The sequence below is a fragment of the Pogona vitticeps genome, chromosome 4 (genome assembly GCF_051106095.1).
Source record: "Pogona vitticeps strain Pit_001003342236 chromosome 4, PviZW2.1, whole genome shotgun sequence".
NCBI lineage: Eukaryota > Metazoa > Chordata > Lepidosauria > Squamata > Agamidae > Pogona > Pogona vitticeps.
In genome coordinates this window covers 172,544,743-172,562,760 of record NC_135786.1, presented here as the reverse complement: position 1 = coordinate 172,562,760, position 18,018 = coordinate 172,544,743, and the positions used below count along the sequence as shown (strand labels likewise).

The window sequence follows — 18,018 nt, the reverse complement described above, 5'->3', positions numbered from 1 at the left end:
GAAGAACAGTTGGAGATTGAGAGGAGTTAGAGAGGAAGTTTTTGAAGGTTAAGACAGAGATTGGAAAGTTGGTGTGTGTTAGAGAATAAATAAGATATAAAATTAATAGGAAATAGATAGACAGTCATAAGATATTGTTACAGTGGTTAATGTGAATGAATACAAACAAGCAAACGTGTAATCCTATCCAAGTTTAATGACTGAACAATAAAAGAACTTCTGTGACTTTACTTCTGTGATTTACCAATCAAACAATAAATAAACCTGTTATATTTGACATCCCCTGTCTAAGAAATATATTTGGTACAGTGTGGATAAAGATCCACTGGTGGCAGCTTGCAAAGGGAGAAAATAGCACATTGTGTCCGAAGGTGGACCTGTGTTTGAGGGAACACACACAGGGGACACTGGGGGGAATGCAAACCCCACCAATCATCCAGTTCCTAAAATACTGACAAGACATTTGGGCAATTGCTATGGAATACCTCAATACGCATATGCAGCCAGAGTTTATTTAAATTTTCTTATGTAACACTGGCTTCTTTACAGTCTTGTATCTTGTAAATGACAAGAAGGTAAAGGTAAAGGTTCCCCTTGACAATTTTTGTCCAGTTGTGTTCGACTCTAGGGGGCGGTGCTCATCCCCATTTCCAAGCCATAGAGCCAGCGTTTGTCCGAAGACAATCTTCCGTGGTCACATGGCCAGTGAGACTTAGACACGGAACGCTGTTACCTTCCCACCGAAGTGGTCCCTATTTATCTAATTGCATTTCATGCTTTCGAACCGCTAGGTTGGCGGGAGCTGGGACAAGCGATGGGAGCTCACTCCATTACATGGATTCGATCTTACGACTGCTTGGTCTTCTGACCCTGAAGCACAGGCTTCTGCGGTTTAGCCTGCAATGCCACCATGTCCCTCAAGAAGGATCAACTACAAATTAAAAAAACTTGTACTGGGAATCAAGCATAGGTAGGCATTTTAAAATAACTAGACTGTGATATAAGTGGTGAAAATGTGGTAACAAAATGAGATTGGGGGGCAAAAGAGTTTTCTGAAAAAAGAAATTAGAACTTCAAATGTTCTCAGCCAAACTTCTCCAAATGGGGTACAGAGCAATGCTACTTTCCCATACTGCCTACAACCACACTATGGTCCTAATTAGAGATTGGCACAAACTGCAGTTTAGCAGTTCAGCCTAATTTGGCATCATGCCCACACGGGCATTCTGTGAGCACCATGCACTCCCCTCTCCTGCCTCGTCTGCTTGCTCATTCTTTGAGTAATACACACTTCCTTCCTTTCCTCCTCAGTGCGACTCACCGATTGCAGTGCATGCTTCCCTGCCACACCTCCTCGTCTAAGTGGGTGGCCACCAGAGGAGGTAGAGGAGAGAAGCTCATGTTGTGGTCGGTGAGTGGGCAGTTGCACTGAGGAGGTGGGGAGGGCAACACTCTTTGCCCAGGGAATGGACAAACAAGCAGAGGAGACAGGAGAGAAGAGTGCACAGCACCCATAGAAAACCTGTGTGGCTACAAAGCTGAACAGGACCGAACCACCAAACTGCAATTCATGCCCATCTCTAGACTTGATTCAAGAATATGTTCAAAATTTATAACTTTTTGTTTGGACTGCTTCCTCCTATGAGTAATAGTTTATAGAACACTGTTTTGGCTGGTCACAAAATATTAAAAGTACGCTCTTGCGCACCACTAGTGTGCGGCTGATTGATTTGCCACTGTTTAGTTCACAGAATGAGCAAAGAGCTCAATCAGAACTATTATTTAGTTAGCCAAGATACATGTGAGTAATCAAAGACTTGTAAAAGATATACCATAAAGATTTTACCTTCCAGTAAATGCACCTAGTTTAAAGAGGGGTGGGTGGGGGGAAGAGGCAGTTAAAAAGTTAACAAATTGTTTGGACAGGTTAAATAAACAGTGGAATGTGGCAGAGAAATTGGGTCAAGCGGCTTGTAGGGCAGAAGCTTCCTGGAATCTTAGGTAGAAGACAACCTAGTTTGTTTCCTGATTTAACTGGCAAAGACAGTAAGAAGAAGTTATATTACTTAGTATTTCTACCACCATGGTAAGAATTGTCCTTTTCTGTTAATATTTGTAGCTATTAAGCACAGATGTAGAAATGCTTGAATTTATGGTATAGGTACCTGTGTATGCAATGATATTTAATAAAAAACATAACCTTGTGCAGTGTAAACCCATTCTTGGATGTCTAGAATACCTTTCACTCTGTTGCTGGGGTCTGAAGAATTTGTGAGGAACCAGGGCCAAGAGAGAATGAGATAACTATCAACTCCAGCAGTATGTCCTGAAAGACAGCAGTGGCAAACTTCAACTGAGTTCCATCGCCATTCCCTTCTGTTGCAACACAGAGCTGGAATGCCCCACAACCTGCTTTGGCTTCCTGAAACTCATCCACTGCTTCAAGTGGGATGCTGGACACTCTCCACTTGACAGCAGCAAAAATGTCAGTAGTCAGCTTCTGTACTAAGGACAAGGGAGGGGAACAATCTTATCTTAGGGCTTAGATAGCAGAATGGTCCAACTCTGCTGGGAGCAGAGAGAAACAGAAGATGGAAGACAGAGAGAAGGGGGAGAGAGGAAGACTAAAACAAGAACAGAGGATCAGGCAAAGTACATTTAAGGTTAAATACATAATGTGTAGAGATACTTGCTTGCTTCTTTATTTTTTACATGGGCTCCTGATCCAGACTGAGACTATCACACATGAGAAGAAGAGTTCTCCTTCCACTTTTCAAATTCTGAAATATGTATGTAGTGAATGCCAGATGGAAAGCTTTAATTGTCCTCATGTACAATGGTTCCAATCTATGCCACACACATACTACTGTAATTAAAAGGTAGCAGAGCAACTACATGCTACTTCTAAAATGTGTAGCTTGGCCCAAAGAAAACCACATGGTGTGGAGGAGGAAGGCAAAAATAGGAGAAGACTGGGGAGGAGAGAATTGCAGCCTTCTCCACTACCGCACAATAGGATATGAGGGCTGTACCAGAGGCAGGTCTGAGAAAATTGAAATACTTTACCTGCCTGTGTCTAACTCATTTATTGTACTCTATAGAGTCTTTTAGTGTTGCTTAGAGGTAGACTTCAGAAAGGATAGCCATTTGAATTGTTCATATTACTTCCTCCCCTGCTTTCCTCTCCTTGATGAATCCATCTTAGATCCTTCCACCAAAACAAATTGCTAGAAGGGAAAATGGGGTCACAATGATACTTAACATTGGTACGGAGCAAAAGAACTTCAGGTGAAAAATCCAGATGCCATCCTAACGGCAGGCTTGCAAGGTAGATCAGTGTGATTTTTTCCCTGATTGCAGATATGAGGTGGCGCCAAGGCTGAAAGGAACTGAATCTGAAATCTAGTTCCATAAATTGTAACAGTTAAGGCTTGTGATATCATTAGCTGCAGTAATTTTGTTAAAAAATAAAAACTTTCTGATTCTACCACTGAAGTACCTGAGGTCCCATGGAATCTCCTTCATCACGGACAAGCCATTGGGATTATGGGAGAATTTGTAATGTCTAAAAAGTTATTTTTATTTATTTATTTATTGGATTTTTTTACCCCGCCCCTCTAGACAATGTTTACCCGGGACGGCGAGTAAAAATAGCACTGCCCCTGGTAAAGTCAATCTGGCGGACTTCCCTCCCTCCACATCCTGTAGCTCCTAATGGCTTCCACACAATGAAGCAGATTATATGGAAGTGTCGGGACTTTCAGAGGGGATGGTGATTTTTTAATTTCTAAAAAAATCACCACAGCTGATGATGTCATCAGCCTTGTGCAGCTTACTTACACCAACAGGATTTCAGGTAAATCATCAATGGCTTCCTGCTTTATAACTCTCTTTCCCTATTAAAGACAAGACCAGACCAGTGGAGTTAAAGTCTTTAATTGTTGCATTATTGTATAATTTACTGGTGCTCGTAGGGAAAAAATAATTTATGCATATTTTAAACCAGAATGAGTACAGCAGCCATTTCATGAAATTATTGCTGCTGGTAGCAAATGTTGCCACCTGACCATTCCCGCAATCCCATTCAGTGCCCTGCCTTGTCTCACCACCTTGGGTGATACTTGTTTGTTGCTTAGTTGCTTTCAACATGCAGAAAGGCAGGCAGCCCAAGTCATGCAGTGCTCATATGTAGTTCTTCCCATGCGTCCTCATCTTGGCACAATAATGGCTTTATTGCAACATTTGTTTGACCTGGTAGCAACAGAGTACAAAGTGATTGGAAAGACATAACTGTTTGTCAAATGAGCCTCTTTTTAAGCCTGTCCACCGTATTGCTGTAAGATTTCTAAAGAGAATATTGTGGAACATGGCCATGTGCCATCTCATCCATCACTGCAGGCAATAAAATATGCTGAAATGATCCTGTCTAGAGATGGGCATGAAATGCAGGGTAAGTGGTTTGTGCCGGTTCATTTACCAGCCGGTTTTAGAGCCCCACTTCCTCCTGCAGATGCCCACTCAGAGGTAGTCCCCCAGTTTTGCTGCCCACCTCCTTTGGGTGCTGCCTCTGAATATGTGCCCACAGGAGGAGGTGGGGCTGGGAAGTGCCAAACACGTGTTTGGCCAGTAAAAAACCCAGCAATTTGTGCCCGTCTCTAATCCTGTCTCATTGTGTGTTATACTGGGTTCAAAGTGGATCAAAGTGGGGAAAAATCTAGGTTAAAATCTATGCAGATATTTAGAAGATAGTGATGAGAACCAAAGAAAATAACCATGATAAGCACATATTTTCCTTACAGATTATCCCGATATTTCTTCTCCTTTTCACAATTACTTGTGAATCATCCCGAAACCCTACAATATTTGAAGACATCAACAGACATCAAGAGGAATATGTGCAGGTACAACTGGTTCTCTGCTCTAGCAGTAGTCTTGAGAAAAACTGGAAATGTACAGTGAAGGAGAATTACCTAGAACAGTGATTCCCAACCTGGGGTATGTGTACTCCAAGTAGTACAAACTAGAACATTTAGGGTTACTGTACATGAAAAAATCAAATAATAATGGGGAAAGGCACATATGTCAACAGTGTAAGAGAAGACACAAGTCAAACATTGTGAAATTTATTAAATATTATGATGAGTAGCAGAGCGAGTTTTCTTTGATGTTTAACCTCAAGAAAAGCCCTGTTCCCTTTCTTTGTTATTTTGCCAAATTGTGAGGAGTCTGTCCCAAAACTACAGTCACATGTTCAGTAGCATGCCCCTCTTAGGTTCAGCTTTCTCTCTCCTCCATTTTGCAAACATTTGAGTGCGGTCATGACTAGAAATTGGGACAAAATGCCAAAACAGTTGATAACCCATGATCCACAAATTTCCTCAGGAATTTCCGATGAACCATAAATCGGTTTGTCAGTTCATCAGGGTTTTTTTAGACAGCCTGTGGCTATCTGAAAAAAAAAAGGCAGAATCCTCTACCCTACTCTTTTGAGTTTTGACTGTAAATATATATGCTCTGCTCACCTTATTATTCCATTGTTTTTTAGTTCCATTATTGGGCTATTTCTTTACAGTTACAACATATGTTATTTGAAATAACAGCAAACATATTAATTTCAAACATTTGAAGGATACAGTTTATGAAAATGGGCTGCCAAGGGATATGTAAGTGAAAAAAAGCTGGGAACCATGCACCTAGAGGATCAGTTTTTACTCACCATTTGCTTTTCCCACAGAGACTGAAAGAATGGGTGGCCATTGAAAGTGACTCCAGTGACCCTCTAAAGAGAGAAGAGGTGATAAAAATGATGCATTTAGCAGCAGAGAGGCTAAAGGAGTTAAATGCAACCGTTGAGTTAGTAGAATTGGGCAGTCAAAAGGTAAGCCTTTCCCACTGTTTCAGGAGGAAATCTCCACTCGTAAGGCTTATACATACTAAATTCTCTAAAGAAATGTTGTTATCCCTAAAACCCTGAGGAAACAGACCTCCACTGTCAAGCAGGATTTTCCCCTGAGTAGTTCAGGCTCGCTCTTTGAACTCCAGGGTAGATAGGGAGTGAGAGCAGGTTTGGAAAATTCTCTTGAGCTCTGATATTCCTTTACTATAGAACGAGGCTGGCAGTTGGGTGTCTTGATCATCCTTTGAAGAGCTCTCATTGTAACTCAGAAGCAGACTGATAACATATTTTATTTAACTTACAGCTTACAATTGTTTTAGATAAATAAAACTGAAATAATAGCCAGCATCAGCTTCAAATTTTGTCATCAGTGTCTTATTTTGATTCCCTCTCCCACAACCATTGTACCGTTTATAAGCCATTATCAGTGTCTGTGACTTAATGCACCACCTATGTTCTAGTTATATGGACATGACGTTCCTTTGCCACCCGTAATTTTAGCTGGAATTGAAAAGGACCCTAAAAAACCTACAGTTTGTTTTTATGGACATCTGGATGTGCAACCAGCCAAATTTGAGGATGGGTGGTCCACACAGCCATATAATTTGACAGAAAAAGATGGTAAGCATTTATATTTATTAAAATTTATCATATGACAGAGGTAGTATCCTACTCAATACCACTCATTGGGCAACCACAGTGGAAGAAGGATACTGCATTGACACCATGATTGTCTGGGTTTCCTGAAGATATCTCTGAATGGTCACTGAGGAAATAACGATACTGTATAGGATCTAAATGCTGGACAGCTGGTCTGATGCACTTAAGAATAAAGCAAAGCAAAAGCAGTGTGCTGTTCTGTAGCACTTAAAGCACTCACTGGGCAGTTTACAATTTAATTATGCAGGGTACAGATTTCACACACACACCCGCAGCAAGCTGGATACTTTACTGACCTTGGAAGGCTGGAAGGCTGAGGGAACCTTGAGCCAGCTACCTGGGATTGAACCCAGGTTGTGAGCAGAGTTTTGGCTGCAGTACTGCAGATTAACCACTGCACCATCAGATTCTTATATTTTCTCTATTGCTTGTGAATTATTGTGAAATTGGCATGTGAGAGACTAAAAAGGAATAGGCTGTGAAATGGTAAGGGAATGAGATGGAAGGAGGAGATAAAAAGTTTGGAAAGCTTATTACCGTGAAAGCTATTATATTAGCATTAGAAACTCCCCAGCCTGTTCTGTTTCTATTGCCTATCACATACGCAATAGGTTATTTTAGAATGTGCATAGGTTATTTTAGTTATTTCTGTAGTTTAGAGAACTTCTATTACAAGCAGATATAGGTTCCATTTTGCTGTCACTTCAGACTATATCCTAGGGTGTAATTTTCTGTGTTTTTACTGTTTACAGTTGTTTCTAGGATCTAGTAACCCAGCAAAGTTGCATCAAATGCGTTTATATCAATGTAAAAAATAAAACATAGAATATTAGGAACTGGTGGTGATTGTCCTGAAGGGGAAGTTCTCTGCATCAGCTGCTATAAGAACCCCATTCCATTTTACAACTGAGTGCAACAATTGGAAGCCATCCCTTTTGCGGGAAAGAGTTTGGATTTGGTCTGCTGGGCATTTGTCCATCCCAGGCTAGAGGGAATGTTAGGAAAGTATAGAGCCAACTCAAGTAAGTCAAGAGTTTAGAGAATTTTGCTGCACCCCAACTTCTGCACTCAATATGCAGCATGAGGAAACGCCCTTGACAGATGCCAAAGCAGGACCTCTTGTTCTAATAGGTTTGGAATTATGATTTCACATTTCTCTTCAAGGCAATCTGTACGGACGTGGGACTTCTGATGACAAAGGGCAAGTTCTGGCTGTACTGCATGCAGTGGAAACACTTCAAAAACATGTATATGATTTTTCTTCACTAGCCTTTCTCATTTTCTCTAATCTGCAATTTAAAAACACCACCATAGTAAAATGTGTTGAAACTTCATTTTCTGACAGGAACTCCCAGTGAACGTCAAGTTTGTGTTTGAAGGTATGGAGGAAGTAGGATCCAATGGGCTATTCACGCTAGTTGAGCAGAGGAACAGTACATTTTTTTCAGATGTGGACTACATTGTGGTCACCGATACATCATGGCTCAGCAACAAACCTGGTATCACATACGGAACAAGGGGGAATTGCTACTTCTTTGTTGAGGTATGGAATGGGGACCAGCATGGTCATGTACAGATTTTATAGATATATGATACAAATATTTATCCAACCCTGGAGTGGGGGTGTTTATAGAATGCATTCATCACTCATCTTAGAAGTCTGAAGAATACTGGATGTTCCTGGCTGCTACATTTGGAGAAAGAAGGAATGTGCCAACTCAAAGCCCAGAGCTATTTATCATCCTGATGCTGACTCTCCTCTTAGCTTATATCTGAATGAACTCTTAACTCTTCAGAAATGTGCCTGGGGAAGAAATGGATTCACACAAAAATAGTTTCAATGTCAGTATATTTGCTTTATTTATTAGATTCTGCATTTTCAAAAGAAAAGTGAAGACTAATTGCTACAATTAAAAAATACATTTGGTATCACAATAGTCTCTTTCCTACTCATTTTTAACCTTTCATAAACCCTCTTCATAAAAACTGGAAAAAATCATGTTTTCTCTTTTTTTCTGGCTACTTTATTTCCCAACCATGAGCTTAAACGTCTGTATTGGTTACCAATATTTCTCTCTTCAAAAATGGCCATCTCCAGAACTCTTTTGTGGCATTCGCACCCTGCCTGACTCCCCAAACACAGAGCACTTGAAGGCAAACCAATACTTTTCACCCGCTGCCTCCAGTTGATCACTAAATCAACATACTTTATGGAAGGATGAAGATGAAGGTCCAAACATCACTGTCTTTTAAATAAAACAAGTTTATTGATTACAGATGTTTTGATTATCATTCATAAGTATCTTCTTTAGGTTTCACAATCATCAGTAACAATCTTCTATTTGATCTTACAGTTACTATTCACTCTTCTGACTAGTCACACCTCAGATCTCCCAGATACCACACTCTTATCTCCCTCTCCCTTCTCATCTCTGACTCACTCTCTGACTCTGCCTCTTTTTACATATCTCTCGGCTCCGCCTCTCAGCAACATTAGCCTGCAATATGAATATGCATGACTACTTAACATAATAAGGGTGAACGCTACAGCATCCTACCCACCTAATGCAACATTAATCCTTAAACACATTTGTTCCATATACTAAAAGAAGTAGGCAGCTAAGGGCAGGTGATATTAACCAGAATTCCACCCCAATACAATGTTTTTAAAAAATCTATCTTTAAGCACGAGTTTAAATTTGTCTTGTTAAATTCCTGTCTTGTAACATTAAATACTTCTCACACATGATTAACCAGACAGTTGTGTGTGTTATGTTTCTTTCTCTCTTTGTTGGACGTTTGGTGACGGGTGATTTGCCAGTTCCAAATCGTGTCTTGATGCCCTGCTATCCCCTTCCTTCTTTATACCTACTTCTACTTCTTTTATGATGCCAGACAGCTAACAGACATGTCATTCAGGACATGATCACAATGGGCTACCTCTAACACCGACAGAGGACATTTGTTCATAGAACAGCAGAATCCAATGTAGGCACCTCAGCACCTACCCCAGAATGCTGAGGAGCCTTTTACAGATAATTTTAAAGGATGGTAGCTTCCCAGGCTGCAGGATGAAAGGGCTAGGGAAGAAAATTTTGACATGCACAAATCATGCATTGGATTTAGGTTAATATATTCCATTTGATACAAAAACAATCCATTTTATCCAGTTCTTTATAGCAGGGGAAAATTAAGAATCCTTTCTTGTGTGTTTGTGCACTCAGCTTTAAGCGTCTCGAGTGTCTTCTTCTTCTTCTTGGCAGGTGCAAGGTGCCACGAAAGACTTGCATTCGGGGAGTTTTGGAGGTGTGGTTCATGAAGCAACTGGTGACTTAATATTTTTGTTGAGTAAGTACAATTTCCAAGACTACATAATGAAATTATGGACATATGAATGTGTGTTATACTGACTCAGTCCAACGTAGTATATTCTTACTATCAGCTATCCTTTCTTTGCATTCATAGGCTGGGGAGAAAGCACACCATGGTCATATAATACACTTCACCCCTTCCCACACATCCATCTCTGACTTTTTGATCATGCATGAAAGTTTCTGGTTTCCTTTTTTTCCTTGTCAGGATAACATTAATGACCACAGCGATCAGAATGGCCATGAACATTCTACATACTAACAGTACAGGTATTATTAGGATATCAAGCAACAATGCAATAATCTGTTGAATAACTGATCTGCAACAAAATGTTGCAACATTATGTGTTTCTGTTCTGCGCTGTGCCTCAGGATACTCCACTCTTATCTCCCCTCCCATGTATTAAAATAATGGTGTGCTCAGTGCTTTTCAGTGAAGATCTTCCTCAGAGGCAAAGGATTCAGCTTACAGCATATTTCTAGTAATATTAAGTAGTTTCAGACTTACTAGAAATACTCAATATATGGGAAAAATGCAGTTCCATTTGAGGCTTGCCTCTTTTCTTATTCTAGAGATTAACAATAAGTAATATCTGTGGATGGTTAATAATAATTTTTAAATATTTGTCTCAATCATATTTTCTAAAAATAAAATTTGTTTGATATTTTCAAATTTATGCTGTATCTATTGAGTAAGACGTCTCACAACTTGTAACTTTGTTTTTAGACACTCTTGTTAATTCTTCTGGTCATATCCTGATTCCTGGAATATATGATGCGGTTGTCCCTCCTTCGGAAAAAGAAGTGGAATTCTATAAGGAATCAGAGTTTAATGCTGCGAAGATAAAGAGAACATTTGGAATTAGAAACTTTACATACAATGCTAAAGTATATGTCATACTAGATTTTGATTAAATTTTATTTAATCAGATCTGCCCCCCCTCCCCGGCATGGTTTCAGGATTTTATTTTTGGTAGCAAATTGTGGATATAACAGCTGATGTGGTAACATGGTACCTAAGAGACTGGATACAAAATACTAGTGCTGGCAGCAGATAAATATTTCTTCAATTCATACATATGTAGTCAATAATGTATGAGTACAGGGTGAAGTCTGATTTAAACAGAAAAAATATGCTTCTTTTTCTTTCTTTCTTTGTATCAGAATGTTGCATAATTTAATCTATACGATAAATAGGTAAAATCAAGAACAAATTAAAATCTTATACAGTAATTAGATCATTTTAATTGACCAGAAGTGAGCTACTGTAGTTATTATTTATCGCAAAAATGTACTTACAATGGACTTTGAACAGTCAGTGTGGTATAAAGAGCTGCCCAACTCCAATATAAAGAATGACACAGAGAAAATATGAAGTATTTTAACCATTCAAGTCTTATATACATGCTAAAAAAATTATTAATCATTATTGTATTTATGATTTATGATATGCTGTATTTATGAACTACCTATTACTTTTCTGCCCAAGAAACTAGGACTCCTACTGCAATGTACAGTGAGACACAAGTGTTCTTTTAAAACCATTTACAAAAACCTACCACCATGTCAGGAGATGAAACTCCTTCAAGAACAATTTAGCTTTTGTTGACTCATGGAGAAAGCTTGTTCTGTCCCAGTCAAGGAGCTATTATACCCAAAACCCTGTCCGGCGTACTAGCCAACTTAGCCTTAGTGGGACCTGCAACAAAGCTCCTCTTGAAGATCTCAGCTTCTGGGAAGGCTTGTAGCAAGGGAGGTTGTCTTTCAGATATTTTGCCTCCATCCAAGACATTTAGAGCTTTGTAGGTTAAAAACAAAACACAGCACTTTGACTTTGGTTTTGAAGCAACGTGGAAGCCAGTGTGTTGATACAACATGTGTCCAGTCGTATATACATTTCCCACCAGATAAGAGTCTGGCTGTTGCATTTTGTACTAGCGGTGACTTCTGAACACTTTTCAGTGACAGCCTCACATAGAATACATTAAACATTTTAATTAGGAGGCAACTAATGAGTAAATCACTGTGGCCAAACTCATCTTCAGGAAGGGGCATAGCTGGTGCACCAGGCAAAGCTGGATAAAGATCACAGCGTTCATGTTGCTTATCAGCAGCAAATCTGGGTCCAAGGTTCAAACTGGGTTCTTTCAAACAAGTTATACTCCCAATCCCAGGCTTGTATTTTTGCTAAGAGAAAATATGTTTTGGCCATCAGTTACTTGAGTTTGTTTGTCTGCACTTGGATAACTTACTACAGTACACCAGCCTTCTTGGTGTTAGCTGAGATAGGCCTGGAAATCACTGGCACTTTGGCAAGATACACTTCCCAAACTCTAGATGGCCTTTCCCTGCAATTTCATGTAACATTTAAAAAGTGACTTCTGAAGTGCTTGTTACTGTTTATCTTGGCTACAAAGAAGGCCTATATGTAGCTGTGGAAAAATCAGAGAACAATGAAGGCAAAGCACACTTTCCACATATAGCCTTTAATCTCAATATCACTTTCTTAATTCCCGTATACAACTAATAGTCCAGAATATGCTTAGAAAAAGACCACCAATAGTTTTTCTTTTTGAAAAGATAGGAGCAGGTGAAAACAAAAGCCTGTATCTCATTTAGGACCCTTCTAATTATAGTGATTCACCATCAGGGGAATCTACAGTAAATATATGAATAACATTTGCTATAAAACTTAGACAATGCATTTTTCTTGAGCAGCAGTACATTGATCAAATATGTACAAAAATAAGGAAACTGATTAATGGTTATAATTACAGTTTAATGAATTGTGTCAGTCCTTACCCACACTTTTATAGGTTGACCCAGTGCAGAACTGAGAGAAAAGAGTGTTCCCTGTCCATTACTATGCATTTTATCTACTGTGGAATACATTAGTGTAAAAGAATAGCAAACAGTAGCCAATGTTAGCTTAGGTTTTCAGACTGTTGAATTAAACGTTCTTGTTTTTATTTAGGAGGAAATATTAATGCGACGCTCATGCTACCCATCTCTGTCCATCCATGGAATTGAAGGAGCTTTCTCTGCCTCTGGAACGAAGACTGTAATTCCTGCAAAAGTAACTGGGAAATTTTCCATACGTCTGGTTCCTAATATGGAACCTTCAGTAGTGATAAATCAGGTAGAGTGGCAGATCATTAAAATTTTATTTATTGCCCCTTTTCATATTTTAACCAGTTATGTTTTCTACAATTGATGTGATTAGTATAGCACGGCGATGGCGAACCTATGGCATGCATGCCACAGCTGACACCCAGAGCCCTTTCTGCCACCATAAGTTGCCGGATCACTACTCCCCCCCTCTCCCCCCACAGCCAAACCTGAGCAGGTGCTGCAACTGCAGTGCTGGTGCCCGGACAGGCGGAGGGTCAGAATCTGGAGCAGCTGGTGCTGGTGGCAGATCCAGAGTGGGGTCTTGAGGCACCTCTGTGCCCGAGATTCTCCCTTCTGCTGCCACTTCTGGTTCCACCATCGCCAGTTCTGGTTCCTCCACTACAAGGGCAGCAGCACACCACCCCCTGTGTCCCCCCCCCCCCCCGTTTTGGTACGTGAGCCCAAAAAGGTTCACCACCACTGGTATAGCAAGCTGAAAAGGACTAACAAACTTTGCAATGCGATCCTAAACGTGTATTTGGTAGTAAGTCCTACAGAATTCAATAGAGCTTGCTCTTTTAGATATATACTGTACAGTGGGGGCTCTACTTAAGAATTTAATCCGTATTGGAAGGTGGTTCTCAAGTTGAAAAGTTCTTATGTTGAATCTGCATTTCCCATAGGAATGCAATGAAAACCATTTAATCCGTATCTGCTCTTTTCCGTCCATAGAAACTACAGTGGAACCTCTACTTAAGAACTTAATCAGTTTTGGAATGGTGTTCTTAAGTTGAAACGTTCTTAAGTTGAAGCAAAATTTCCCATAGGAATGGACTGAAAACCAATTAATCCGTTCTGGCTGTTTTTTTGTTATGTAGAGGTGTGTTCGTACATTGAAGCATTAGTTCCCATAGGAACTAATGCAAAGCTGGTTAATACATACTCTACCACTAGGGGGAGAAATTTTTTTAACCTAAGATGACCTAAGGTTAAAAAAAGAGCAGGAAAGGTTTTTTTTTTCCTGTTCTTATCTTGGATTTCTGTTCTCAAGTAGAAGCAAAATTTAGCAAATGGAGCTGTTCTTAAGTTGGATTGTTCTTAAGTAGGGACGTTCTTAAGTAGAGACCCCACTGTACAGGATTAGTGCACTGCAATCATGTATGTGTCTACTCAGGACTCATCCTTATATGGTTTAGTGGGATTTAGTCCCAGATAAATGTGTACAGGTCATGTGTTCTGAGTAGTTGGGGCAGCACAACATGAGAACTATGGAGATGCTGCTGCAGTATATAGGATTTAATCTCCTCTCCAGGACTCCTGCTCATTTCAGTGTGACTCTTGAGACTCATAATTCTGTTAACTCCAACCACTCCACTGCTGATCAGTCTCCCTCCTTGAGCTGATTGAAATTTGGCTCTGGACTTGGTGCAGGAGACTGATGAGATGACTGCTTACTTTAAGCACTCTATTTATTATTATTTATTTATTCAGCTTCTACCCCGCCCATCTAGATTCAAACAAATCTACTCTGGGCGGCTTACAGTCCGAGCAATATAAAACAAGAATTAAAACAGACAATATCCAAACAAAAAAGAGAAGTAAGCAAAGTCCAAGATGGGAAAACACAGGGAACTAAGTGATGGAAGGGGGAGAAGGCCTGCCTGAAGAACCAAGTCTTCAGCTTGTTCTTAAAAACTCCCAGCGAGGGTGCCAGGCGACTCTCAGGGGGCAAGATTTCCAGAAGCGAGGGGTCACCGCCGAGAAAGCCAGGTTTCTAGTTCTCTCCTTTCGGGCCTCTCTCAGGGTCAAGCAAACAGTGGGGGAGATGTGATTATATTTTTTCACCCCAGTTTATAGTCTGGTGGCCATGTTCTGCACCATTTGTAGTTTCCGTATCAGTCTCAATGGCAGCCCCACATAGAGCGCATTACAGTAATCTTGAGACTACAAGTGCATGGACCAGAGTGGTGAGCACCCCAACATCAAGATAGGAGTGTAGCTGGGCAGTTTGCCAAAGATGTAGATGGGTGGTACCGACCACAGATGCTACCTGGGACTCCATGGCAAGCGCTAGGTCAAGATAGACCCCCCCAAGCTGTGGACCACACTCTCTGTGGTGAGAGTCACCCTCCCAAAAAAGAGGGAACTTCCCAAACCACTGATAGGAGTCCTATAACTTCTATGATGTAGGTGTACAAATATTCCAAAGTAACCAATCATTCAACCAATCGGCAAGCAACCTGTATTGTACTTGGTGAAGCTTACTTCTAAGTAAACATATAGGATTAATATTTTGTTGGATAAACACAAAATAAAGCCAGTTTGTTAGTGTTTTATATAACTGTTTGGACCACTGAGGATATTTGTGACATTACCTTCAATTTCACTGAGTATCTCTGTAGCTACAACATTTATATTGTAAAAAATCTTTTATTCTGAAAGTCAATGTTCAAAAAGTATTAAGGATTACGTGAAAGCTGAACAAGATGCTGAAGTGGCCGATGATCACCAATTAATGTACCTTTATAGACATATGTTTAATTCAGTCTTGCTACTGTGTGATTTTTAATGTTTGCTGAGGACAAATGGGGGTAAACTTTCCTTGTTATTTTCTTAAGGTAACTGATTATTTGAAAGAAAAATTTGCAGAACGGAAAAGTCCAAATCATATTTCCATAAAATGTGTAATCCAAGCAAAGCCATGGCTTTCTGATATAGACGGACCTCTATATTTGGCTGGGAAAAAGGCAATAAAGAAAGGTTTGGTTATTTTATTGGAACAAATTAGATAATTTCATAAAACAAACAGTGTCTATAATTTGGTTATGTAAGCGGATGGTATTATGTATGTCTATTGATGCTTTCAATTCATTTTATAGCAAGCAGGTGGAACTTGTTGACATTATTCTAAGTCATGGACTGAGTCCCCAAAGGAAGCTACAGGCTTGAGTTTACAAAAGTTGAGCAGGGCAATTGAGGACAGGCCATTCATAGGGTCACCATGAGTTGGAGGTGACTTATTGGCAAATAACAACAACAAAGAATCGTATTCCTTGTTGTGCAGTTGCATGACTTGGTGTTCATTGAAAAATAAAAGCAGCAAATCTTTAAATGGAAACAATATGCTGTGATTTACACTGATATATTTACACCAGCCTACATAAGCTAAAGGATTCTGGCCAGTGCCAGTCTCAGTGAAAGAAGGCAGTGATAATATGTGCTTATTTTTGTGAGCAAATATGTGAATGGAGGAGTCACCCAAAAAATTAATGTGACATCAGTGAAGGTTATAAGAGTTTGCAGATTACTGATTTGCTACTGAAGAGCATGGTTTGAGGTAGCACTCCTTTATACATTAATTTGGGAGTAATCCCTACTGAACTCAATGTGATTTATTCCTGGACAGACAAGATTATATTGTTAATGATGTTATCTATGAATTATTTCTTAAATATGGAAGACCCAACAGCTATTATTGAGTTATTATCAATCTGTATGAAGGCAAGTTACTTCTGTTCCTCTAACAGCCTGCCCTTATAGCAGTGGTTCTTAACTGTGGTTTGTTAGATATTCTTGGGCTGCAGTTACCAGAGGCTTTTCTCACTAGCTGTCCTGGCAAGAGCTTCAGGCAGTTGCAATCCAATAACATAATTAGACCCAAGGTCTTAACGGGATTGTTGAAAGTATTATGAAATACTTTTCATATGAAAAGGTTGCACTGAAATAATAAGACACAATAACTGTGATATAACAAATAAAACAAAGAAATCAATGTGTGCATATAGTGCTAAGATTACACATTTGTTTAGTTTATCTGTCTATAAACCTGATACATGTAGAAGCACTATTGGCTTGAATAAGAGTTGGGCAAAATGAAATTCTCTTGATGTTCGTCTGCAACTCCCATCACCTTCATAATAATGAAACTGTTTCTACGACAAAATACTTTACAAAGCAAGACTCCTGGAAATTATGATCCAATGCAGGGTCCAGATTTAAAATCTGAAAATAGGAAAAAACCCTGAGGAATTCATACTCCTAGCTTATAGTCTAAGATGGAGGGGAAAATTTAAACAAATATATGACAAAATTTCCACAAACTGCTTGACTCCCCAATAAGAAGAAGACAATATATGATACAATAACGGTTAAGAAGTGGGTTACAGACTTAATGTTCATAAATTTCCTATTTTATTTTTAGTGTTTAACACTGAGCCTGAGATGTTCCGAATAGGTGGAACGATTCCAATCGGTTCCCATTTCCAGGAAGTGACTGGAAAGAGTGCAATGTTTCTAGGAATAGGAGGACCAGATGATGCTCCCCATGGCCAAAATGAAAAACTTAGCAGGTAATCTGTAGCCCTCTTGAGCTAATATTAAGAGGTATTATAATATCAAAGAGAACACTTGGAAATTTTAGATGCACAACAGCTGTAGAGAAACTGGAAATTTGCAGGGAGTGAAAAACTATTGCCTGTAGTTTTTTTAGGTAGAGTATAAACATCCAACACATATTTGAAAAACAGGGGTAGATGTGGCAGAGTGAACCAGAGTAATTAAACCTGATGTAGCATTGTCCAAAGACAATTATATACAGTACTCCTTTACCATTTTTTCCCAAACAGTACTTTGTTTGGATTCAACATTAATTTCTTATTTTCTTTTTGTCATTATGTAGCACTGCTTATATTTGCCACTTAAACTGTCTCTGTCTTTCTAATTTTAGGTACAATTTCATAGAGGGGACCAAGCTATATGCAGCTTTACTTCAAGAACTTGTTTCTTTATAGAAAAAAAAATAGCATAATAATATCTCCTAAAATATATCCACATGTTTTGAATTGAAAGAGTGTTGAATAAACACACAAAATAGAATTTAAACAAAATGAACTTGCCGCTCATTCATATGTTATTTATGAAGACTTGTTTTGGGAAAAGAGATGCATTTCTTACAAAAATACAAAATGAAATGAAATTTGA

At 39.3% G+C, this 18,018-nt stretch overlaps 1 protein-coding gene and 1 long non-coding RNA gene across 3 annotated transcripts; both read left to right on the top strand.

Moving 5' to 3' along the window:
- Positions 1 to 1,385, top strand: LOC144589248 (uncharacterized). Its single transcript, XR_013545273.1, has 2 exons — positions 1 to 575; positions 926 to 1,385. It is a non-coding gene; the product is annotated as an uncharacterized LOC144589248 (long non-coding RNA).
- Positions 1,386 to 1,947: 562 nt separating this feature from the next.
- LOC110083373 (cytosolic non-specific dipeptidase) lies at positions 1,948 to 18,018 on the top strand. Of its 2 annotated transcripts, none has more exons than XM_020801803.3 (12): positions 1,948 to 2,086; positions 4,800 to 4,901; positions 5,735 to 5,878; positions 6,358 to 6,517; positions 7,721 to 7,803; positions 7,902 to 8,099; positions 9,820 to 9,904; positions 10,655 to 10,815; positions 12,902 to 13,066; positions 15,657 to 15,798; positions 17,240 to 17,387; positions 17,765 to 18,018. In XM_020801803.3, the coding sequence occupies exons 1-12, from the start codon at positions 2,084 to 2,086 to the stop codon at positions 17,826 to 17,828; spliced, it is 1,455 nt and encodes a 484-aa protein (XP_020657462.2). In that variant the 5' UTR covers positions 1,948 to 2,083; the 3' UTR covers positions 17,829 to 18,018. The 2 variants fall into 2 exon arrangements, with proteins under 2 accessions (XP_020657462.2, XP_072854846.2); XM_072998745.2 differs by lacking the exon at positions 1,948 to 2,086 and adding an exon at positions 3,622 to 3,856.